The following is an 18,851-nucleotide window of genomic DNA, read 5'->3' as shown; positions in this document are numbered from 1 at the left end:
TGTCTCCCTCACTTCATATTACGACAAATGCCAAAACAGATGCCAAATTTCGCATCATTTCAATGATTTTAGGACACACGCCCACTTCACAGTTTATGACAATGGCACAATGGAAAAATATTTTCAGGAAGTTCAGGAAACTGTGTGGTTTTGTGGTACGGTGTTTCCAAAATCTCGTATTTTCAATAACATTTCTGCTTTACGTTGCAAATCATACATGTTTTGCAGTTTTTCTAATGTAAGAAAATCTCAACAATCAAACGAAACCTTGGCGTCCTTTGTTCTAATACGTAAAATTCGGGCTTTAGGGTAATTTATCATTTTTCTCGTTCATATATCTCTATTATTCTGCTATCAATTTTGATTATTGAGAGTTTTTCACGTATCACGTTGCAAAATATGAATGATTTTCAGCAAAAAGCAGAAATTTGATTGAAAATATGTGGAATAGAAACCTATGAAGAAAGTATAATATCACGAAAAAGTTCTTCAAACAAATTGTAAAATGTTTCGAAAACGGATGCGTATTCAAAGTGGATTTTTAAGATTATTCTGTTTGCCAATAACTTGAAAAATCAGAATTTGTTACTAAAAATCACTGATTTAGACAAAAATACTAAATCTGAAATTTTAAAAAAAGTTTCTCTTCGAAAAAGTTCCTTGTACAATGTGGCTTCATCTAGTTTGCTTTCTTCTCACTCCATCATTTTTTAGATTATTTTTAAATCGCGCAGTGGAGACGTATACAATATATCATATCTTTCAATATGTTTATTTTTCTTACGTTTCATTGTTTCTTCAGAAACCAACTAATTTAGAGTTACGCTTTTTGAAAAACACGTTCCAAAAGCTAGTCAAAAAGGTTTCTCAGATTGATGAAAAATACTTCATCTTTCACATTGAAAATATGTGTCAAATTTCGTCAACATCGAATAGCGTCGCGCCGTTAACAGATCTGGCACTTAATTGCTCGTTTTGCAGCTTATGAAATCACTTCTAATAAATATCCTATTTTTCGACACCACATCCCGACTTCTACTTGACTTCTTGCTATTACTCAAAAGGTCATTAAAATTCAACGCTCATTTAGATACCTCATATCCACATTTGGCTTCCTTCTGTGCGTGATCCCATTCGCCGTTCTTCTTCACAGGATTTCCTCCGCCAAAACGACCCGGATGAGCTACCGTTCCGACTATCACTATACCCAATATCAGTAGAAACTTCATTTCGACGAGGCGTAAATTTGCTAAAACTAAAACTTAAACTGTCTCATTCGATTAAATATTCTTGACACTTTAAAAGTCACTTATTTGCAATTTCCGATTGTGATCCGATCTGGACCGGCCATCCAACTTGACTAATTGAGTAGTTTATATATCACTCGGTAGAAAGCAAAATTCCCATCTAACAATGGGATCGTTGCATAATGTTGTAATCTACATAATGACGGTTCGAATAACTATCTCTTGTCAAGGAATCCAAAAATAAAGATAGATTGTTCTTCTTGTTGTTGTTTGTTTATGCCGGCTGGTGGTTATCGATATGATTGAAGATGCGCATCTGTACGGTCAATTGTGTTTGGCTCGCTTATGTAACTTCAGTGATTTATATTGATATCAGTCAGACTATTTGGGATCATTCACCGGGTGGAAGTTGTAAACAAATGCAATTTTTGTACCATATAAGTATTACGACAGAGGTTCAAATACTCTAATCATTCAAATTTGTGTTTTCAACAATCAGTGTGATATTTTTCATAATTTATTTAACGTAGAATACATTTAAGCTTTTAAAATAGGGTTGCAAAATTAGCTCGGTTAGGTGGGAGAAATTGAATGCTAATTACATTTATTGTCAGCAACTAAAAGATTTAGAATATTTCGTTTGAAAAATTTTGCTGTTCTGTGTTTCTCGAGCATTTTTGAAGTATTAATGTTGTAAATTTCCTTCATTCCACTATTCAAAAAGAAAAACAAGTACATGGGAAAGATATGTAGTGTATGACTTCTATCGATCTGTTGAAGGAAAATAGTCTAAATTAACCACCAAACATTAAAAAATGTAGATTTTTTATGATTTTATTGGCAAAAATGTTTAGGGTTACTACAAAAGTTTATTTAAGAAGCAATGTTCACATGTATATGCTTACACGAGATTATTCTAATTGATCCAAAATATGCTGATAAATTGTACCTTTCTCAATTGCAAGATAACTCGCTAAATGTTTGGAATAAAATTGATGTTTGTTTAGGTTCTTGGGAGAATTAATCTCATCGCACATTTACTAAAAGAGGTCTCATATAAGCTCAAATATATTGGAAAAAATGTCCTCACATCACGGATGTTATGAGACACTAAGTAAACATAGGAACTATGTAATTTTCACCCAATCACACTTTCGGTCGAAAATAAGCTTTTTCACTTGAACGTTTTCGTATGTGTTGTGTTGAATATTCCGGAAAGCCATACACAACGTCACAAAAAGCCTGCTTCGGCAACGTTCAAAAACTATGTTGAAAAAACCTTTTTCAAATCGTCTATTGCAGTAATTCTCAACCTGCGGTCCGCGCCCCCTAGGGGTCCGTGAAGTCGTTGCTAGTGGGTCCGCGAAGAAAAATATATTCTCCGAGTGCAGATTGAAATTTCAAGTATTTCTCCTAAAAAACTGAAAACAACATATTGATAGCATACAAAATCGATGCTTATCCGCGGGGGTCCGCAGCAACCCAGGGTGATTTATAAGGGGTTCGTGGTACGAAAAAGATTGAAAACCGTGTTGCAAACTTGCGGAACGAGACCAGACGAGGCAAAAACTGACGAGTGCAACAGCAGACCGGGCAGTTAATATCACTCGATGCAGGAGCATCAGTGGCCAACAAGAGGGATAAGGCAGCAAAATCTAAGCTCAATTAAGCAAAATAACACATGCGAGGCACAGTAGAGATTTCTGTTTAACAATAAACTGTCTGTAATAACATGAGCTTACATCTAATTAATACATACAATCTACTTTCACTAGATCTTCAGCGCCTTGTACTGCATTCCCGATCAGAATGCAATAACAAGATTATAACAGAATTCAATTTTCGTAATAAGCTGTGTTATAAATCTGGTCTCGTTAGTAGTTAAAATAATAGAAAATCGTAACAAGTAACAGCTCGAGATATAGTCTTGAAATATTTTTGTTATGTGTTTCTGATCGGGTTGTGTCGGTGGGGGCCCCGTTTTCCTGCTACTTCTGCTCTGCATTCTCCGCCTTCGAAGCGTCGCACCCGTTATATCATGCGACCGATTGACTTCTCTCCTTGTAGTACAGCTGCATTAACGTTCGCTGTCTCGCCGCGTCCGCGACCCGAATGCACCGCAGTCTGTCACGTGATACTCGGCGGTACCGTGTTTCGCACTCGTGTGTATTATTTGTTGCGCGACTCCTACGCACTCGTTGTAGTTTGTGGCGCAACCACGCATACGTTAGTGATCTCGCCGGCCTCTCGCTCTATGGGTATGGTGGATCATGTGGCTCGAGGAAAAGGGTGGAGTGGTTGTGGTCTGCTCTGCTTCGCACTAACTGCCCAGTATCGGTATCGCCGCTCAGCAGCAACCGTCGCACGATCGTTGTCGTACGGGTGAGAGTTGACTGTTTAGCCTGAAAATAAAAGCCCTCTGACGAGGTTTTGTCTCGTTGTTTGAGATTTGTCAGCCAGTCATACACAAACTATTATACCTGTTGAAGGGCTTTTCTTTCTTGTGCTAACGACTCGTAGTATCGCATGCAATTTGATGATGTTGAGTGATCCTACACAGCCTCTCTTGGCTCTTTCCGTGTGCTTCTAGATGATGCGAAACGATTAAAACTCATTCAGATTTGATGGTTATGTCGGATTACCTATGACCTTGAGATATCAGGCTGCAATGGAATTCTTTCCGACTAAACCGTACGTGGTTTTCAATCAATTCTACGGCCCAGATATCATCCGAACATGCAAGAAAGCTGTAACCAACACGTTAGAATAGGCATGAAGTTGGTAGTATTGAGTGTTACCTTTTAGGGACGATTCATTTGATCACAATGGATTTCAGGATGATCGATTTCCACGTGTTCGTTTGCCGAAATGACGTGTATGCCTTGAATCGTCAAATGGACCAAATTAACATTAGTTGTATAATGATTTACTGCGGTTTACCTTTCGTTTAATAGCTGTACTGCTCAGAGTAGAAATTTGCGATCCGATGGGCGTAGTTCCTCACGTACCGAAACCATTAACAGCATGCACTGTTCACCACACACCACTTTTGTTCAGACTGTTTTAATTGTATCTATCCATGCGGCTTTGAGGCCAAAGATCCTCGTTGCGGTACGAGAGCGGGATCGATATATGTTTGATCATTTCGTGTGAAAGCTAGATCGTGCATCTCTTTTAGAACTGGCTGCGTTCTGGTTCTAATTGTGCACTCTGAGAAATATTTTTGTATTTCGTCGACCGAATCTCGAAATGTAACAACCGCTGGTCTATTAGCTCAACGCACAAGCTCAACCTTCTGGTATTCACGTGAATAGCTCCCAAAATGAGCAGCCGCTGATGCTCAAACGTGATTTTGCTGGAGATTTTAAGAGTGTTGTACTAGATACAATGATGCGAGTTTTAGACCAACAAAGTTTAACAAAGTCGTGGATGTTTTCAAAATATTTGTAAAAAAAGATAATGAAAGAAAAATCATTCTCAACACGTGCTCATCGAATCCTGCGCACGCAATTAACCAGTGCGGACTGCGATTCTTTTCCTTGCTGGCGGGGCGTTTTCAGCATCACTGATAATATCTGAGGTTCGTTTGGCCTAACCCTTCGAATACCTTTGTCGACCAAAACATGTCATCAATACATCATTGAATGTGAAATGATTCCGAGAATTAATGGCTGAAATATTTTATATAAAGGCTACTCTTAGGCTTTAAATTTATGTAAAGAGTTTCTCTGTCACATAAGATTTTAAAAGACTTTTTTCTAAATTGTTACTAAAAATGAATAATTTACAATAAATTACTTTTTTTGACTTTGGTCGCTCTTAACCCCTTAAGTTGTTGATATTTAATCCGAACATGTTAGACATTTTTGTTATTGGCACATCAAAACCTTTCGAATGGTGGGTCGATTATGTTGATTGAAAGTTTTATCCCTAAGACTACAAAAAGTTCCAAAAACACGTTTTTCAAAAAGCTCAAAAACGATTCTATGAAAAAGAAAATGGATATGATTGTCGCGTTCAGCGACCCAAAATTTACATTGAAAATGTCTTTTTTTCTTAACTTACTGCAATTACCAGAAAATTGGTAAACTAGCGTAATAGAAGAGCCCGGGCCTGTTTGTGGAAGGCATAAGTTGGCAGAGTTCCTTTGGCTTCGTTTCTATTAGACATCTCTCGTTTTTTACCACAAATTATGTAAAATATGTTTTCATATGTTGCAATTCATTTTATTTTGTAAAAATCATGGGTGACAGTTTTCAAACGTAATAAACGAATTTCCTTAATGTTGTGGAATTTATGTTATTTCCGGTGAGTTTTATTCTATTACGTGAATGATAATATTTTTCAACAATGCACAATCTACTTAAATAAAAGAGATAAAAAATGAAAATTCCGCCAACTAGCACAGGGTTTCCCTACTCTTTCGAATCAAATAGGGTAAATTTATTTATTGAAAATCGGGCTCGGGTCGGACACGGTTTTTAATTTATTTTAATTTGGATGCGGGTCGGATTTGGGTCGGGTTCGGGTCGGGTTCGGGTCGGGTACGGGTCGGGTACGGGTCGGGTTCGGGTTCGGATTTTTTTTACCGGCCCGAGTATGGGTCGGGTTCGGGTTTTATATTTTTATAAAATCCGGGTACGGGTCGGGTTCGGGTAAAGTTACAAAAATAATATTCGGGTTCGGGTCGGGTCCGGGTACGAAAAAATCCATACCCGCCCATCTCTACAGCGGGAGTACCACTCCACTATGGGAAGGTTCCATACAAACAGGTGGCCAAAAAATTTTTTGTCTCATATTCTTTCGCGAAAAGCTTGTTTGAGTTGTTAATAATGAACGAAACTCATAATGGACGTATCCAGGTTTAAAAACCTTATGGGGAGGAGGAGGGGGAGAGAGGGGGGGGGGGTTGGTGTAAAGTGTTCCAAGTATTTTTTTTCAAACAAATAAAAAAGAGGCACAGAGAGTTTTAGTCAATTCAATCACTTTCCATATAATGATGCAGTATTTGAACAATATTTTCGTAAATTTTCATTGGTCAAGTGACAGTGAATTTCCGAAGGCACCTCGAAAAAATGCGGTGTGCATCATAACTAAAAATCTACTGGGCCAATCGTTTCGAAATTTTTCACAGTTTTTCTTCACATCATTCTCCAGGTTACTACAAGACCTTTCTATAAAATTATTATTACAACTATTTTTACAAAAAATGTTAGTAGTTTTTTTAAGAGAAAATGGGACTTTGGCTTCAAAGTGTTACGAAAAACTCAAAAAGTGAAAAAAATGAAAAACTCAGATAAAATGTGCTTTCTAACCTTCAAACCAATAGTAACGTAGAGAAAATGCATGTCGCAAAAGAGACATAAATATTTCAATTTATTCATTGAATAGAAGTAAATAGAAAGTAGTTTGAAGTGCATAGGCTATTTAGTGATTATTTCAATGTTGAAATGACCAATGAGCTTTAAAAAAAATGTCGCTCTTTCAGTTGATTGCTATGCCAATATATCTTTTTCATATTTATTGCTTGCGATTAATTGTTGTTTCATTTGGAACTCTTGTTCCGGAGATATAGTATAATGAATCCTATATAAACCAATATCACGAAAACGAAATAGTTAAAACTATTAGAATAGGTATTGAAATACATATTTTATATTACGAGTGGCCATAAAAAAATTCTTGGTCACAAAACCTGCTTTTGACGATTCCGGGGCTCATTATTATACGCATGAACATTTTTGAATTTACAAATCATGCTATTTAAAAATTTCAAATATTTGGTTATATTGATCGCGTTAACGGTAAGTTGGAAATTCCAGTACAACTCAGTACCATTTATTGCTACACAGTAATCTTGAATAGCAAAAATGTAGTTAGATGAATTATCTTTTCAATAAAAATTGTAGTCCACGCTCATTTCGTTGTGGAATATGATGCACTCAACCGAAACATATACTGAAGTACCCTTTTCTGGTCGACTAGTTGAGACTGCCTTTAAAACTTCAAGTGATGCGTTCTCAGTTTAGGGCAAATTCGGGCAACTAAAATCTTCGCTATAAGTTAGAAGATGCAGTATCCTTGCATCCCCCATTGAGAATTCCGGGGGACATTGGGGGACTTTTTTTCCCGGATCCAATTTGTGGATATTTTAGGACTTTGAATCGTTATTTTTCATATAACTCCATACCAATGCAATATATTGCATTGGTATTGAGTTATATGATTTCAATAATATAATCACAAAGCTGGCATTCTTAGCTTTAAAATGGCATATTTGAACATATGTTTCATTCAAAATTCAGCAAAGATACGAACAGTTGAAAAAACGCACGTGATATTTCTATTTTTCAAAATTTTTATCTTTAGACACCCATATACACAGTTAAGTCATATATATTTCTGAGATACTCTGGGAATTTCTTAGCTAGAGTATATATAAACATTCAGTATAAAATTAGTTTAAATTGGAGTTGATGTAATTTCCGATTTTTGACCACATGCCTCCCCATAGTGCACTCCACAGTGTTTTAAAACGTCGTTTTCGTGCTCAAAATTAATAGCGTCCAAACCGTTCACTTTAGAGATATAGTTTGTTCGGAGAAGTTGTTGTTCTTATGATTGCGCATTTACAGGAGTATACCGTTCAGTGATTAATTTACCTATAAGTGACTTTGTGTCTTCGGTAAAGTTGTAGCAAATATTACTGCAGAAGAAATTGCTGAAGACACCATATATCTATCTTTAGTAATTTACGAGTTATGGAACATATTATATGGAAGACCCCTTAAAATTAGTTTTTTCATGATAACTTTTTTAGACATTCTCGTATCTACTTGGAATCTTCTACAAAGATATTTGCGGTATTGAAACACATATTTTTGCCGAAAATAGTCACTTCCTATCTGTTGAATTTAAAAAGATATTCCAAATTTTACGATTATTTTGGGGTAACTTCCACCTTAAATAATTCGTTAAGGAGCAAAAAGGAGCAAACAACATCATAACATACTGAAAGTACTAGCTTTTTACTTTCATATAGTGGCCCGATTGTTAGTCGACGCGATTCTCCCCGAGTGTTATGTTCAATACAATATGCCATCGCAGTGGAAAAAAAATGAAATATTCAATCGCACTGCGACAAACAGCTTCATGTTTTATGATAAATTGCATAGAACACGTTCGCCTATAACATGCAATGCATATGGTTTGCCTTTCAAAAATCAAAGTGTAGTTTTGGATGTGTTTAATAATGTCGATGTTTTCATTATAAAATAGATAAATAAATCTATTTTTAATAATCGTTTTCTCCGTCATCTTCAAAGCTTTCTTCTTCCGCTCGAAGAGCTTTGGCGTCTTTCAAAAATCATTTTATACTTTTTTTTACTATCCCGAGCTTCATACACGACAAGATCCACATTGTGAACAGGTGACGTTAATCAAGCTCCATTATAAATGTTATGACAGACATTAATAAACCTTCTGGTGGGATTTCCATCGTTTTTTCTAGCTTACTAGTATCCACTGATTGTTTAAATTTCACGTGACACACTTCTCGAACACACGATATGCTACGTTTCGTACTTTGATCTTGATTGTGGTCAAAGTTCCCTTTTCCTTTTTTGCACATCTATGAATATGTTTTATGCAATTTATCATGAAAAGATGAAACTACTCATCGCAGTCCGCTGGAATATTTCATTTTATACCACTGCGATGGCATATTGTATTGAACATAACACTCGGGGAGAATCGCGTCGACTAACAATCGGGTCACTATATGAAAGTAAAAAGCTAGTACTTTCAGTATGTTATGATGTTGTTTGCTCCTTTTTGCTCCTTAACGAATTATTTAAGGTGGAAGTTACCCCAAAAAAATCGTAAAATTTGGAATATCTTTTTAAATTCAACAGATAGGAAGTGACTATTTTCGGCAAAAATGTGTGTTTCGATACCGCAAATAACTTTGTGGAAGTTTCCAAGTAGATACGAGAATGTCTAAAAAAGTTATCATGAAAAAACTAATTTTAAGGGGTCTTCCATATAATATGTTCTATAACTCGTAAACTACTAAAGATAGATATATGGTATCTTCAGCAATTTCTTTTATAGTAACATTTGCTACAACTTTAACGAAGATACAAAGTCTCTATCTTAATTAGTTCGGAAAATAAATTTCGTATATCACTTATAGGTGAATTAATCACTGAATGGTATACTCCTGTAAATGCGCAATCATAAGAACAACAACTTCTCCGAACAAACTATATCTCTAAAGTGAACGGTTTAGACGCTATTAATTTTGAGCACGAAAACGACGTTTTAAAACACTGTGGCACTCTTTAAAACGGGAGGTACGATGAGGTTGGGACACTGCGACTTCCCAGAAAAGTGAAAATAGTGGGTTTCGCGGACGCAGTATCACTAATGGTTATGTGTGAGACACTTGAAGAAATGGACGTGTCGGTGACGGAGACAATAGACGCGCTCGAGAACTGGATTAAATGGGCCAAACTGCAGATAGCTCACCACAAGCCAGAACAATATCGTTGAAAATAGTATGCACTATCACCGGGATGATCCCCGTCCGCATCACCCCGGCGGAGAATAACGAGTGCTACAATGTGAGAAACATAAGAAACTTGAAGAAGATGATGAGAGGCGATTCGATGGTGAGGTTGCAGCAGGAATGGGACAGTACAGAAAAAGAAAGGTGGACCTACCGACTCATCCCAAACCTATCGACGATGGGCAATAGAAATGACGAAGAGGAGACCTTCCACCTGACACAGCTCCTATTGGGCCACGGCTGCTTCAGAAAGTATAGAGAACGTCAAGGAGCACCGAATGTCCGAGGTTCGAAGTGACGCACATGGAGATGCTTGAAACGGGAGGATGGGACATCAACCCGGATAATGTCATCTAGAGAATGACAAGCGACGTTAACACGTGGAACGCGGTTAACAGCGGGGTAACGCAGATCATGGCCGCCTTGCAGCGGAAATGGCGTGATGAGCCGCGAGATACGGCTTTGGGAGACCAATCACCGCCGAGAAACTCTCCACCAAAGCATGCTAGATCCACCGCTGGAGACTAATCGAGTAGGCTGCTACAGTGCCCGGGTATGGTTCGTCGGGGTGCCAGCGAACCGGATGCCACGCTCCACCCGGAATAGCCGAACCGATCGTGGTACCCTGCCGATTGACCCGATAGAAATATTGCGAAAACCATAGAAGAATTGGTATCGGGAACGTTTCTATCGGACGCCCTGGTCCACCGGAATCGCCGAACTGATCTCGGCACCTGACTGGTGGGCTCGGTTTCGGTAGTAGACCGGGTAGCTCACAAACAAGTCGGGAGCTCTCCGATGAAGTGGTGCTAAAGGGCACAAGGGTGTCGAAGCGCTCAGTTAATTAGACAATTTGGCAGGACGACGATTGGGAAGCAAAAGACGACTTTTCCTATTGTATACATTGTTGGTATTCTTCAGAATAAAAGTTTTCAACAAGTTTCGCGAAAACAATCAAAAGGCTGCAATTGAGGTATCTATTTAATCTCTTGGGTAGTTTATTCATTCAAACTCTCCATCATACAAATTTTATAACTGCATTGAACTACCTGGTAAGTACAAATATAATACTTTTACAGTTCAGAAAACCATTTCCATTTCCAAAACAAAAGTTTTAATCTCCATTGGATTTAGCGTGAACTCCAATCCAGCTTCCTCCGCCTTGGTCACCTTTGTCTCCTGAGTAATCGGCACTGCATCAAAGAAGAATTTCAAACGGCTGCTGTCTTCTTTCCATTGGTTCCCAGCTAGGGTAGTCTCACGGGCGCTCACGATTCTGAACTTCGAGAAGACACTCTGTAGGTCGATGGTCACTGGCTGTGAGTAACGGGGATCTTCATCTTTTTCAAGCAAGTGCTCGAATCGTATCAGGAAACTGTTGGATCCCTTCCACGGTTCGAACGTAAGCAGGTTCACGTTCGCTGGCATTGATCCGGACAGTGGGGTGAACTGAAAGTAAAACTGTATGAAGCCAAACAAACATCATATCAACGGATCGCAACTTACGGCACTGTTGAATGAAGTCTGCCACGCTTCGAAAGAAAGACCGGTTGCATCACTCACGAATAACCAGGGTGGAGTAAGAACTTGATTCTGTAGGAAACGTTCGCTGGCCTGCAGCGATACTCCTTGCTGTGAAGTTTTTGGACCAAACAACAGATAATGCTTTCCACGGGCGATCAACCCAGCACCATAAGCCGTTTCATTCAGTGCTTCGCCAACACCGAACGCATCATCCCTCAGCAGTCTACGATGAACCATCAACTCTAGAACTCCATCCTGCAAGCTAGTACCCCCCTGAGCTCTATCATTCAAAACCGCCATCCTAAGCTGATCATCTTCCAGTGCGATCTTCGCCGTTACCGGATAATAATTTCCAGCCACCGGTTCCGCCAACTCAAGATCCCAAGTTTCCCGATGGTTACGAATTCTTTTGATCATTTCCCGACCGTTCGAGTCCGTCCAGAACGTTCCAGCGGATTGAATATCCGAATAGTAGCGAGTAACAATTTCCTTTCCCTTCCCATCCTCAATCGGAATCGGTCCAACCATCCATTCGAACTCCACGTGCTTTTCATGCTTGTAAACTCGGATCACCTGACTGACCCACTGGTTGAAAATCTGATGTACCTCCTGAACGTGATCACCGAGGACAACCCGAATCTGCGGGGAAGCTCCAATGTTGGTTACGGTTCCATTCGGCCGTAAGATGTATGCCCCAGAGGATCGATTCTCAAAAACTTCGTTGTTACCGTAAGCTCCCTCGTAGAACAGGAAATCCTGCTGCAAATTGTATCCCCGTCCGTCGATGTTGATCGTGCTCAGTAAACCATTGTCGTTGAAGGTGAGGGTTAAATATTCATTTCCGATGCTGGTTGTTTGCTGTTTGGGCTGAGGTTCGGTTTTTCTGTTCTTTTCGTGGATTTCTGTTACGTAGAAAGATTTATAGCCCATCGGTGGTATTTCATCGGCCAGGTAGATTAACTCTTCGGTGGCTGTGCTTACTCGGGAAACTAGCTCAGTAACTGGTTTCGTAACTGAGATTATCTGGATGGGTAACTCGGTTCCAACGGAGTCTCTAACCTTGTAATTGTAGCCGTTCACCGGTAATCGTACATATTGGTAACTTGCATGGGCTAGAGGATTGTACAGGGTGACGATAAAAGATTGTTTGGTTTCGGTTATGTCACACAAGCTAATATTTAGTTGGTGGCAAGACTCGAATTTTAACTCCATTCGATTGGTTCGGCTTGCTAGACTATTCAACGCGACATCTGTGTTTTCGCCACACTCGTCAATTGCTTTGTGAATCATTCTGGCGTAATCGTCGGCCACATGTTGCTTTTCGGTACCGGTGATCGCGTCGTGGTGCTGCATGACTCCAATAACTTCTCTCAAATGAGCCAGATTTTCCTGGTAGGACTCATCTGTCGATGAAAGAGCAATGGCAGTCAGTTGCTTGCACACCTGCAGAAAGTGATTTCCGATTCGTTCGTAACGTTTCGAAGTCGGTCGAGATGTAAAGTACCCGGTCCAGTAAGCATGCGGGTCGGATGCGTACGGGAAGAAGTCATCGGTTTTCGCTGGCCAGGTGAGCTCAGCATCGTGAAGTGCTTTCAGATAGCAGCTTGGGGTCGAGTAGAACACATTGACCTTCGATTCCTGTGATTGGCGGGCGTTGGTGTATCTGGAAGAAATTCTCATTTAGAAATGCACTTCTAAGGTCCAGATCGAAATCATACTTGATAAGTTTGTCCATATTTTTAAAGTTCATGTTAGCATCCATGTAGTTAAAATCGTCTCCCATGGTTATGAGTAAGTTGTTGGAGCGGTATTTTGTCGACATGTTCCCTACGAAGTACAGGAAGGCATCAACCTAAAAGAGAAGATCGTTCAGTACTAGTCCATCCGGTGGGAATTCCAACAAACGAACCCTTTCCTTAACGTTGTTTTCTGCGCTGAAGGGTCCATCTACGAAAGGATCATCCGAACACAGCACATCGAAGCAGAACCCAGGTGGGGCACTATAGTGATTGTAAAGCACCGATGTGAACAGATCGCTCTCGTCAAGATTTTTACTTGCTTTCCAAATCATCTCCGCTTCCTTGTTCGACAATCGCTTCGATTTATCGTTCCAGTCCAGTCGTGCGAAGAACATTCCATCATAGCCCATCTGGGCGAACAGCGAAGCCTGTTCCCTGGAATGTCCAAACGGATCAATCTGCCATCCGGTAAGAGGTCGTCCGCATTCCCCGAACGTATCATTCAACATCCGCAGTCCCCACGTAAACTGATCGATCAGGCTCTGGTAGTGCGAAGCTGCCTCATCGTTCATGCTCCACGCTCCACCAACAAACTGCAGCCGTCCCTGTTCGACCAGTTCCTTGACCGCATCCTGTAACTCCACCGTCTGCTCGTCCCACCATTTGAAGAAAAATGCCGACTCGACGTAGATAAACTTGCGCTCTGGGTTGTGCAGTAAAGCTTCGATCACCGAGTCCAGGATGTACTGGACACCGGCCCGCTGGTAGTTCGTTTTACTACCGTAGTAGTACTGATCTACCGTCTTGAGCCATCCGACGTCATCGTGGGAGTGCGGGACCAGATGCACGTTGGTCATACCACGCTTCGGAATCGGGCATGACTGGGTGAAAAGAGGGGAAATTTTTTAATCAATCAGCTGAAATGTCACTCAGTGTTCGATCTAGCGATGAAATGACATTTGTCTCCAGCAAAGATGCGAGACAATGAGATGGCACGTAAATTCTGGGAGAGGTTTCATTGTTGACAAACAAAGCAATCGTTCGCTTATCGGAGTCATGGTGAACAATTAAAGTATCTCGCGTTATCAGTATTGTATAATATTTGTGTCTCTATTGAAATAGAAAGACAATCAGTTATTTTCGGCTGTCTAGGCTCTGTTGCTTTTGTCAGTCAACTTTCGACTGATTAAGTGATTGTGTTCTATTTTCCAAATTTAATAATACAGATTCATGATTGTATATATGTACAGGGTTTTTGATTCATCCATAAAAATCCCCTTAGATCATATTCCGACGCATATGTCCAAATATGAATCGCTCGAGCTATTGAATTCTTGCTGCAATGGACTTGCTTAAAAATCCTCTAACGAATAGTAGGTATTTATTCAAATATTAAATAATCCCAAGTACACAGCAAAACCGTTGAACCTTTTTCCTTCGCTCTTCAAAAAGGCCATGCAATCACTCAAAAAATCAACTTTGCAACTGACTGTGTTACAAATCAAGATCGTAAGATGTATGTGTGTAACACAATTTGCTCAGAGATGGCTAAACCGATTTGCATAAACTTTTCAAATGAATCGTACAGCGCAGACTGGTTTTGATTTTTTGTCGATTCAAGTTTCTGTTCCTGAGTTACGGTTACACAACGAATTCCATTACAAATTGTTTCTATGCAAAAGATTTCGACAAAACTGACTGATAAATATTCAGTCGTAACTAATATCTCCAAAGCTCGCCCAGATGACTTTAAAACTTTGAAATCCAATTTAAAGCAAGTAAATGATGATACGGGCAACAAGTCGTTTATAAAGGACTACGGCAGCTACATATCCGCTCACAACGTTGAGATCGACGCTGTGTTCTCCGGTTCGAACTTATCACGCTGCCATCACTGGGACGCCTGTTATACAGTACTACGCGCTACCAGCCAGCGACCAACTCAGTCGTTCCGGCTCTGCGTTCGGAGGTTGTGAGGGGGTCTTCCGAACTCCCTCCTCAGACGAGTATGTTGCTTTAAATGGTAATCCGCTTCCTGACAACCCTTTGGTCCATAGCACACCGTTGCATACAGCACATGATTTCCTGTCCGTCTACTACCAGAACGTTCGCGGAATGAGACCTTCTTGCTTGCCCTCAACTCCTGTGACTACGATATTATTGTTCTCACCGAAGTCTGGTTACGTGATGACATATTAAACGCTGAGCTATCGACTATCTACGCAATCTACCGATGCGATCGCAACTCTTCTACCAGTCATCCAAGCTGTGGAGGTGGTGTTCTTATAGCGATAAAGAAAAACCTAACTGGAACTATACTAAAGTTGCCTGGATGTGAACATTTGGAACACGTTGTCGTACGTGTTTTACTGCCAGGCCGATCTTTATATGTTTACTGCATTTAACTGAGACCAAACAGCGATCTTGACATGTACAACTTTCACTCCTCTGCGGTCCAGAATATTCTCGAGAAGACCAACCGACAAGACAATGTACTTGTGGTAGGCGATTACCATTTCCCTCATCTTCGGTGGATCTTCGATGACGACCTCAAGTGCTACATTCCTGAAAATGCAACATCGGAACAAGAGATGGCGATCACAGAAACGCTGGCCGCTGGTGGTTTGTTGCAAATCTGCTCTCTTAGCAACGTCAATGGACGGACCCTTGATTTAGCCTTCGTCAACGACACGGACATGTACCTCACCATAAACCCTTCGTTTTGAGATTTGATACGCGTTCTGATGGTAGTGACGCTTTTGATATAATCAACGACGATCTCAACTTTGACTTTACTCGATGCAACCTCGATGAAGTATCAATGGCCATTGGTGCAGTCAATTGTGTGATTGTCAAAGTGTCGGTCGGTATTAGATAATTCGTTGATGCTTTTTAATCCATTTTAACTGCAATTATTTCGCTGTTCTTATTGCACTTTGTGTTATTGTATACGTGAGTGTCCAGTGCGCACTAGTGTGATAAAGTTTTTATGTACATTCGGAGTAATCATTGGAAAATCGTCGAATTAAATTATTTCTTCGTCATCGATCGTCATTGTTTACCCAGTGTTTTACGTTCATGATCTACCGTATACAAAAGTGATCGTTCTCTCATTACACGCCACGCAAAATGATTTGCTAGTGGCATCACAGAGCGTTATATTGTATGCCGAGGTTTTTGCAATGCTGCCTTCCATCCCAGCTGCTGCCGTGTCACCACAGATGTGCTAGAGGAGGTAGAAAAAAACAACCAATTGTTCTGGATGTGTCTGCCATGTAGCTCCCTGATGAACGATATCCGTTTTCGAAATGCCGCACGTTCTGCTAATGAAGCTGGTCAGGATAAAGCGTAAATCGGCCTGGAAAATTTGAAGTCAGAAATTCTGACTGAATTGAAGGCTGAGATCAAAACGAATTTTGCTGCCTTAATTAACTCCAGCACGTTTACACCAAAAACGACCCAACGCGCTGCAGTGGAACCACGATTCACGAAAGGGCGCAGATTGTTCAGCGCGAGAGAGAAAACGCTGCCTCTCGTCAGAACCCACCGCTACTGCAAGAAACCGGAAGCACTCTCTCACCATCTACAGATATAATAGTCGTACCAGTGGCCCAGCCAAAATTCTGGCTTTATCTGTCGCGTATTGTCAAAGACGTCAAGTTTGGCTGAACAAGTTTGTGCACTAGCCAAAAAACGTCTAGGAACGGATGACATACATGTGGTTCGACTAGTTGCTAAAGGAAGGGACATTAGCACATTGTCATTTGTTTCATTCAAAATCGGCGTTAGAGCCGAGTTGAAAGCTAAATCGCTATCCACTTCCACGTGGCCGAAAGGGATGGTATATCAAGAGTTCTCGGACCCCGCCATCGCTTTTCGAACGCAGCTACCGGACAGCAAATCGCTCCGGATTCCGGAGCAAAATGTCTACCTGATAGTCTAATGCTCTATTACCAGAACGTCGGCGGAATGAACTCTTCCCTTGATGACTACAAGTTAGCTGTTACAGATCGCTGCTACGATGTGATCACGCTGGTCGAGACATGGCTTGACTGCCGCACATTATCCTCTCAGATATTTGGATCGGAATATGAGGTTTTTCGCTGCGACCGCAATCCATGGAATAGTAAAAAACTATCCGGCGGAGGCGTCGCTGTTGCTGTGGACAAACAACTGAAAGCTAGAGTTGTCGAGGACGATGCATGAAAATGTGTTAAACAAATCTGGGTTGCTATTGAGCTTGGTGATCGAACCGTTTACCTGTGTGCAGTTTATTTCTCTCCGGATCGCATTTGGGACAATACGTTGATCGATGCTCACATCCAGTCGATTTCGCATGTAATGGCAAGTATGACTCCAGTCGACGAGATCGTTATATCAGGCGACTTCAACCTACCTGGACTGTCGTGGCAGCCATCTCACAGTGGGTTCCTGTATCTCGACCCTGATAACTCCGTGTTTCACGCAAGCTGCATCAACACCATCGACAGCTACAGCGCAGCCACATTTTTTCAAATCAACGACGTGGTTAACGAAAACGGCCGCAGTTTGGATCTTTGTTTTGTTAGTGCCCAGGATGCTGCTCCAACTATCTCTATCGCACCAGCTCCATTGGTGAAAACTGTACCTCATCACAAGCCTCTTGTTGTCTCGCTGAACCAAGAACGGCCTCGTGTAGTCGAAAATGTCCCTGATCCGGTTTTCTACGACTATCGTAATGCAGACATCGGTGTTTTTCTATCTGAGCTTGACTGGGATCACTTACTCGATAGTAATGATGTTGATCAAGCAGCACAGACCTTCACTCATATTATGGCGTATGCCATCGATAGATTCGTCCAGAAGAAAGCAAACCGGAATGAGAGAAAATTCCCATGGCAATCCATCGAGTTACGACAACTTAAAACAGCAAAACGAGCCGCCTTGAGAAAATTCACGAAATACCGAACTCTGTCACTCCGGAACCACTATGTGTGGCTCAATTTCGAGTACAAAAAGGTGAGCAAACGTTGTCACTCACGTCACAAGCACAATATTCAACGCAAACTCAAATCGCACCCGAAATCCTTTTGGAGGTATATCAACCAGCAACGCAAAGAGTCTGGCCTTCCGTCGTCGATGACTCTAAATGGTGAAATGGCTACCGATAGGAATGAAAAATGTCGTCTCTTTTCCATTAAGTTTGCCAGTGTTTTTAAAGCTGAAGTTTTAACTCCCGAGCATGTTTTCGCCGCCGCCAGAAACGTCCCTTTGCAAACACAGACTTTTGGTCAAATGGACGTGGATGATACGATGATTACGAGAGCAGCCCGCCAACTGAAGTCAACTCTCAAACCAGGACCAGATGGAATACCGTCCGTTCTTTTGAAGTATCATATCGACTACTTGCTGTCTCCACTCCGTCATCTTTTCCAACTGTCCTTATCCAAGGGGGTTTTCCCTTCGTGCTGGAAATATGCGCATATGTTTCCGGTATATAAAAAAATTAAAGGGTTGTGTACAGGACGCGACCACGGTGACATTAAAAATGTAGCTTTTTTCAAGAGCGTGCAAATGAATTTTATCTATCACACATATCGACTCACGTTCTTGTTCACTCGCCTGTTTTCATATGTTACAATTTGCTATATACCCTCCCCATCAAAACATAATTTATTGAAGGTCTTTTAATGGTAATCTATTAATTAATCAAGTATCTCACTAGGTGATTGGCATTATTTGGCTGATCCATCTAGTAAAAATAGGCTGGTCTGTCCAAAAAATATATTCAAA

The 18,851-nt window shown here is 40.7% G+C and overlaps 1 protein-coding gene across 3 annotated transcripts in view; it reads right to left on the bottom strand.

Annotated features, from left to right (window-relative positions):
* Window positions 1-18,851, bottom strand: part of LOC131683328 (lysosomal alpha-mannosidase-like) — a 40,804-nt gene that overhangs the window by 12,308 nt on the left and 9,645 nt on the right. The window contains exons 2-5 of one of the 3 annotated variants that reach the window (XM_058965206.1): window positions 13,250-13,960; window positions 13,059-13,192; window positions 11,323-13,003; window positions 10,807-11,265 (exon numbers count right to left, since the gene is read on the bottom strand). The exons of 1 other annotated variant lie outside the window; for it this stretch is intronic. In XM_058965206.1, coding sequence (XP_058821189.1) covers window positions 10,897-11,265; window positions 11,323-13,003; window positions 13,059-13,192; window positions 13,250-13,960 — 2,895 coding nt within the window. In that variant the 3' untranslated portion in view covers window positions 10,807-10,896. Of the gene's footprint in view, window positions 1-1,094; window positions 1,347-10,806; window positions 11,266-11,322; window positions 13,004-13,058; window positions 13,193-13,249; window positions 13,961-18,851 lie in introns of those variants that run through there. One more of the 3 variants, XM_058965208.1, reaches the window with a different exon arrangement.

Source organism: Topomyia yanbarensis, chromosome 2 (genome assembly GCF_030247195.1).
Source record: "Topomyia yanbarensis strain Yona2022 chromosome 2, ASM3024719v1, whole genome shotgun sequence".
NCBI lineage: Eukaryota > Metazoa > Arthropoda > Insecta > Diptera > Culicidae > Topomyia > Topomyia yanbarensis.
This window is presented reverse-complemented; position numbering and strand designations above follow the sequence as displayed.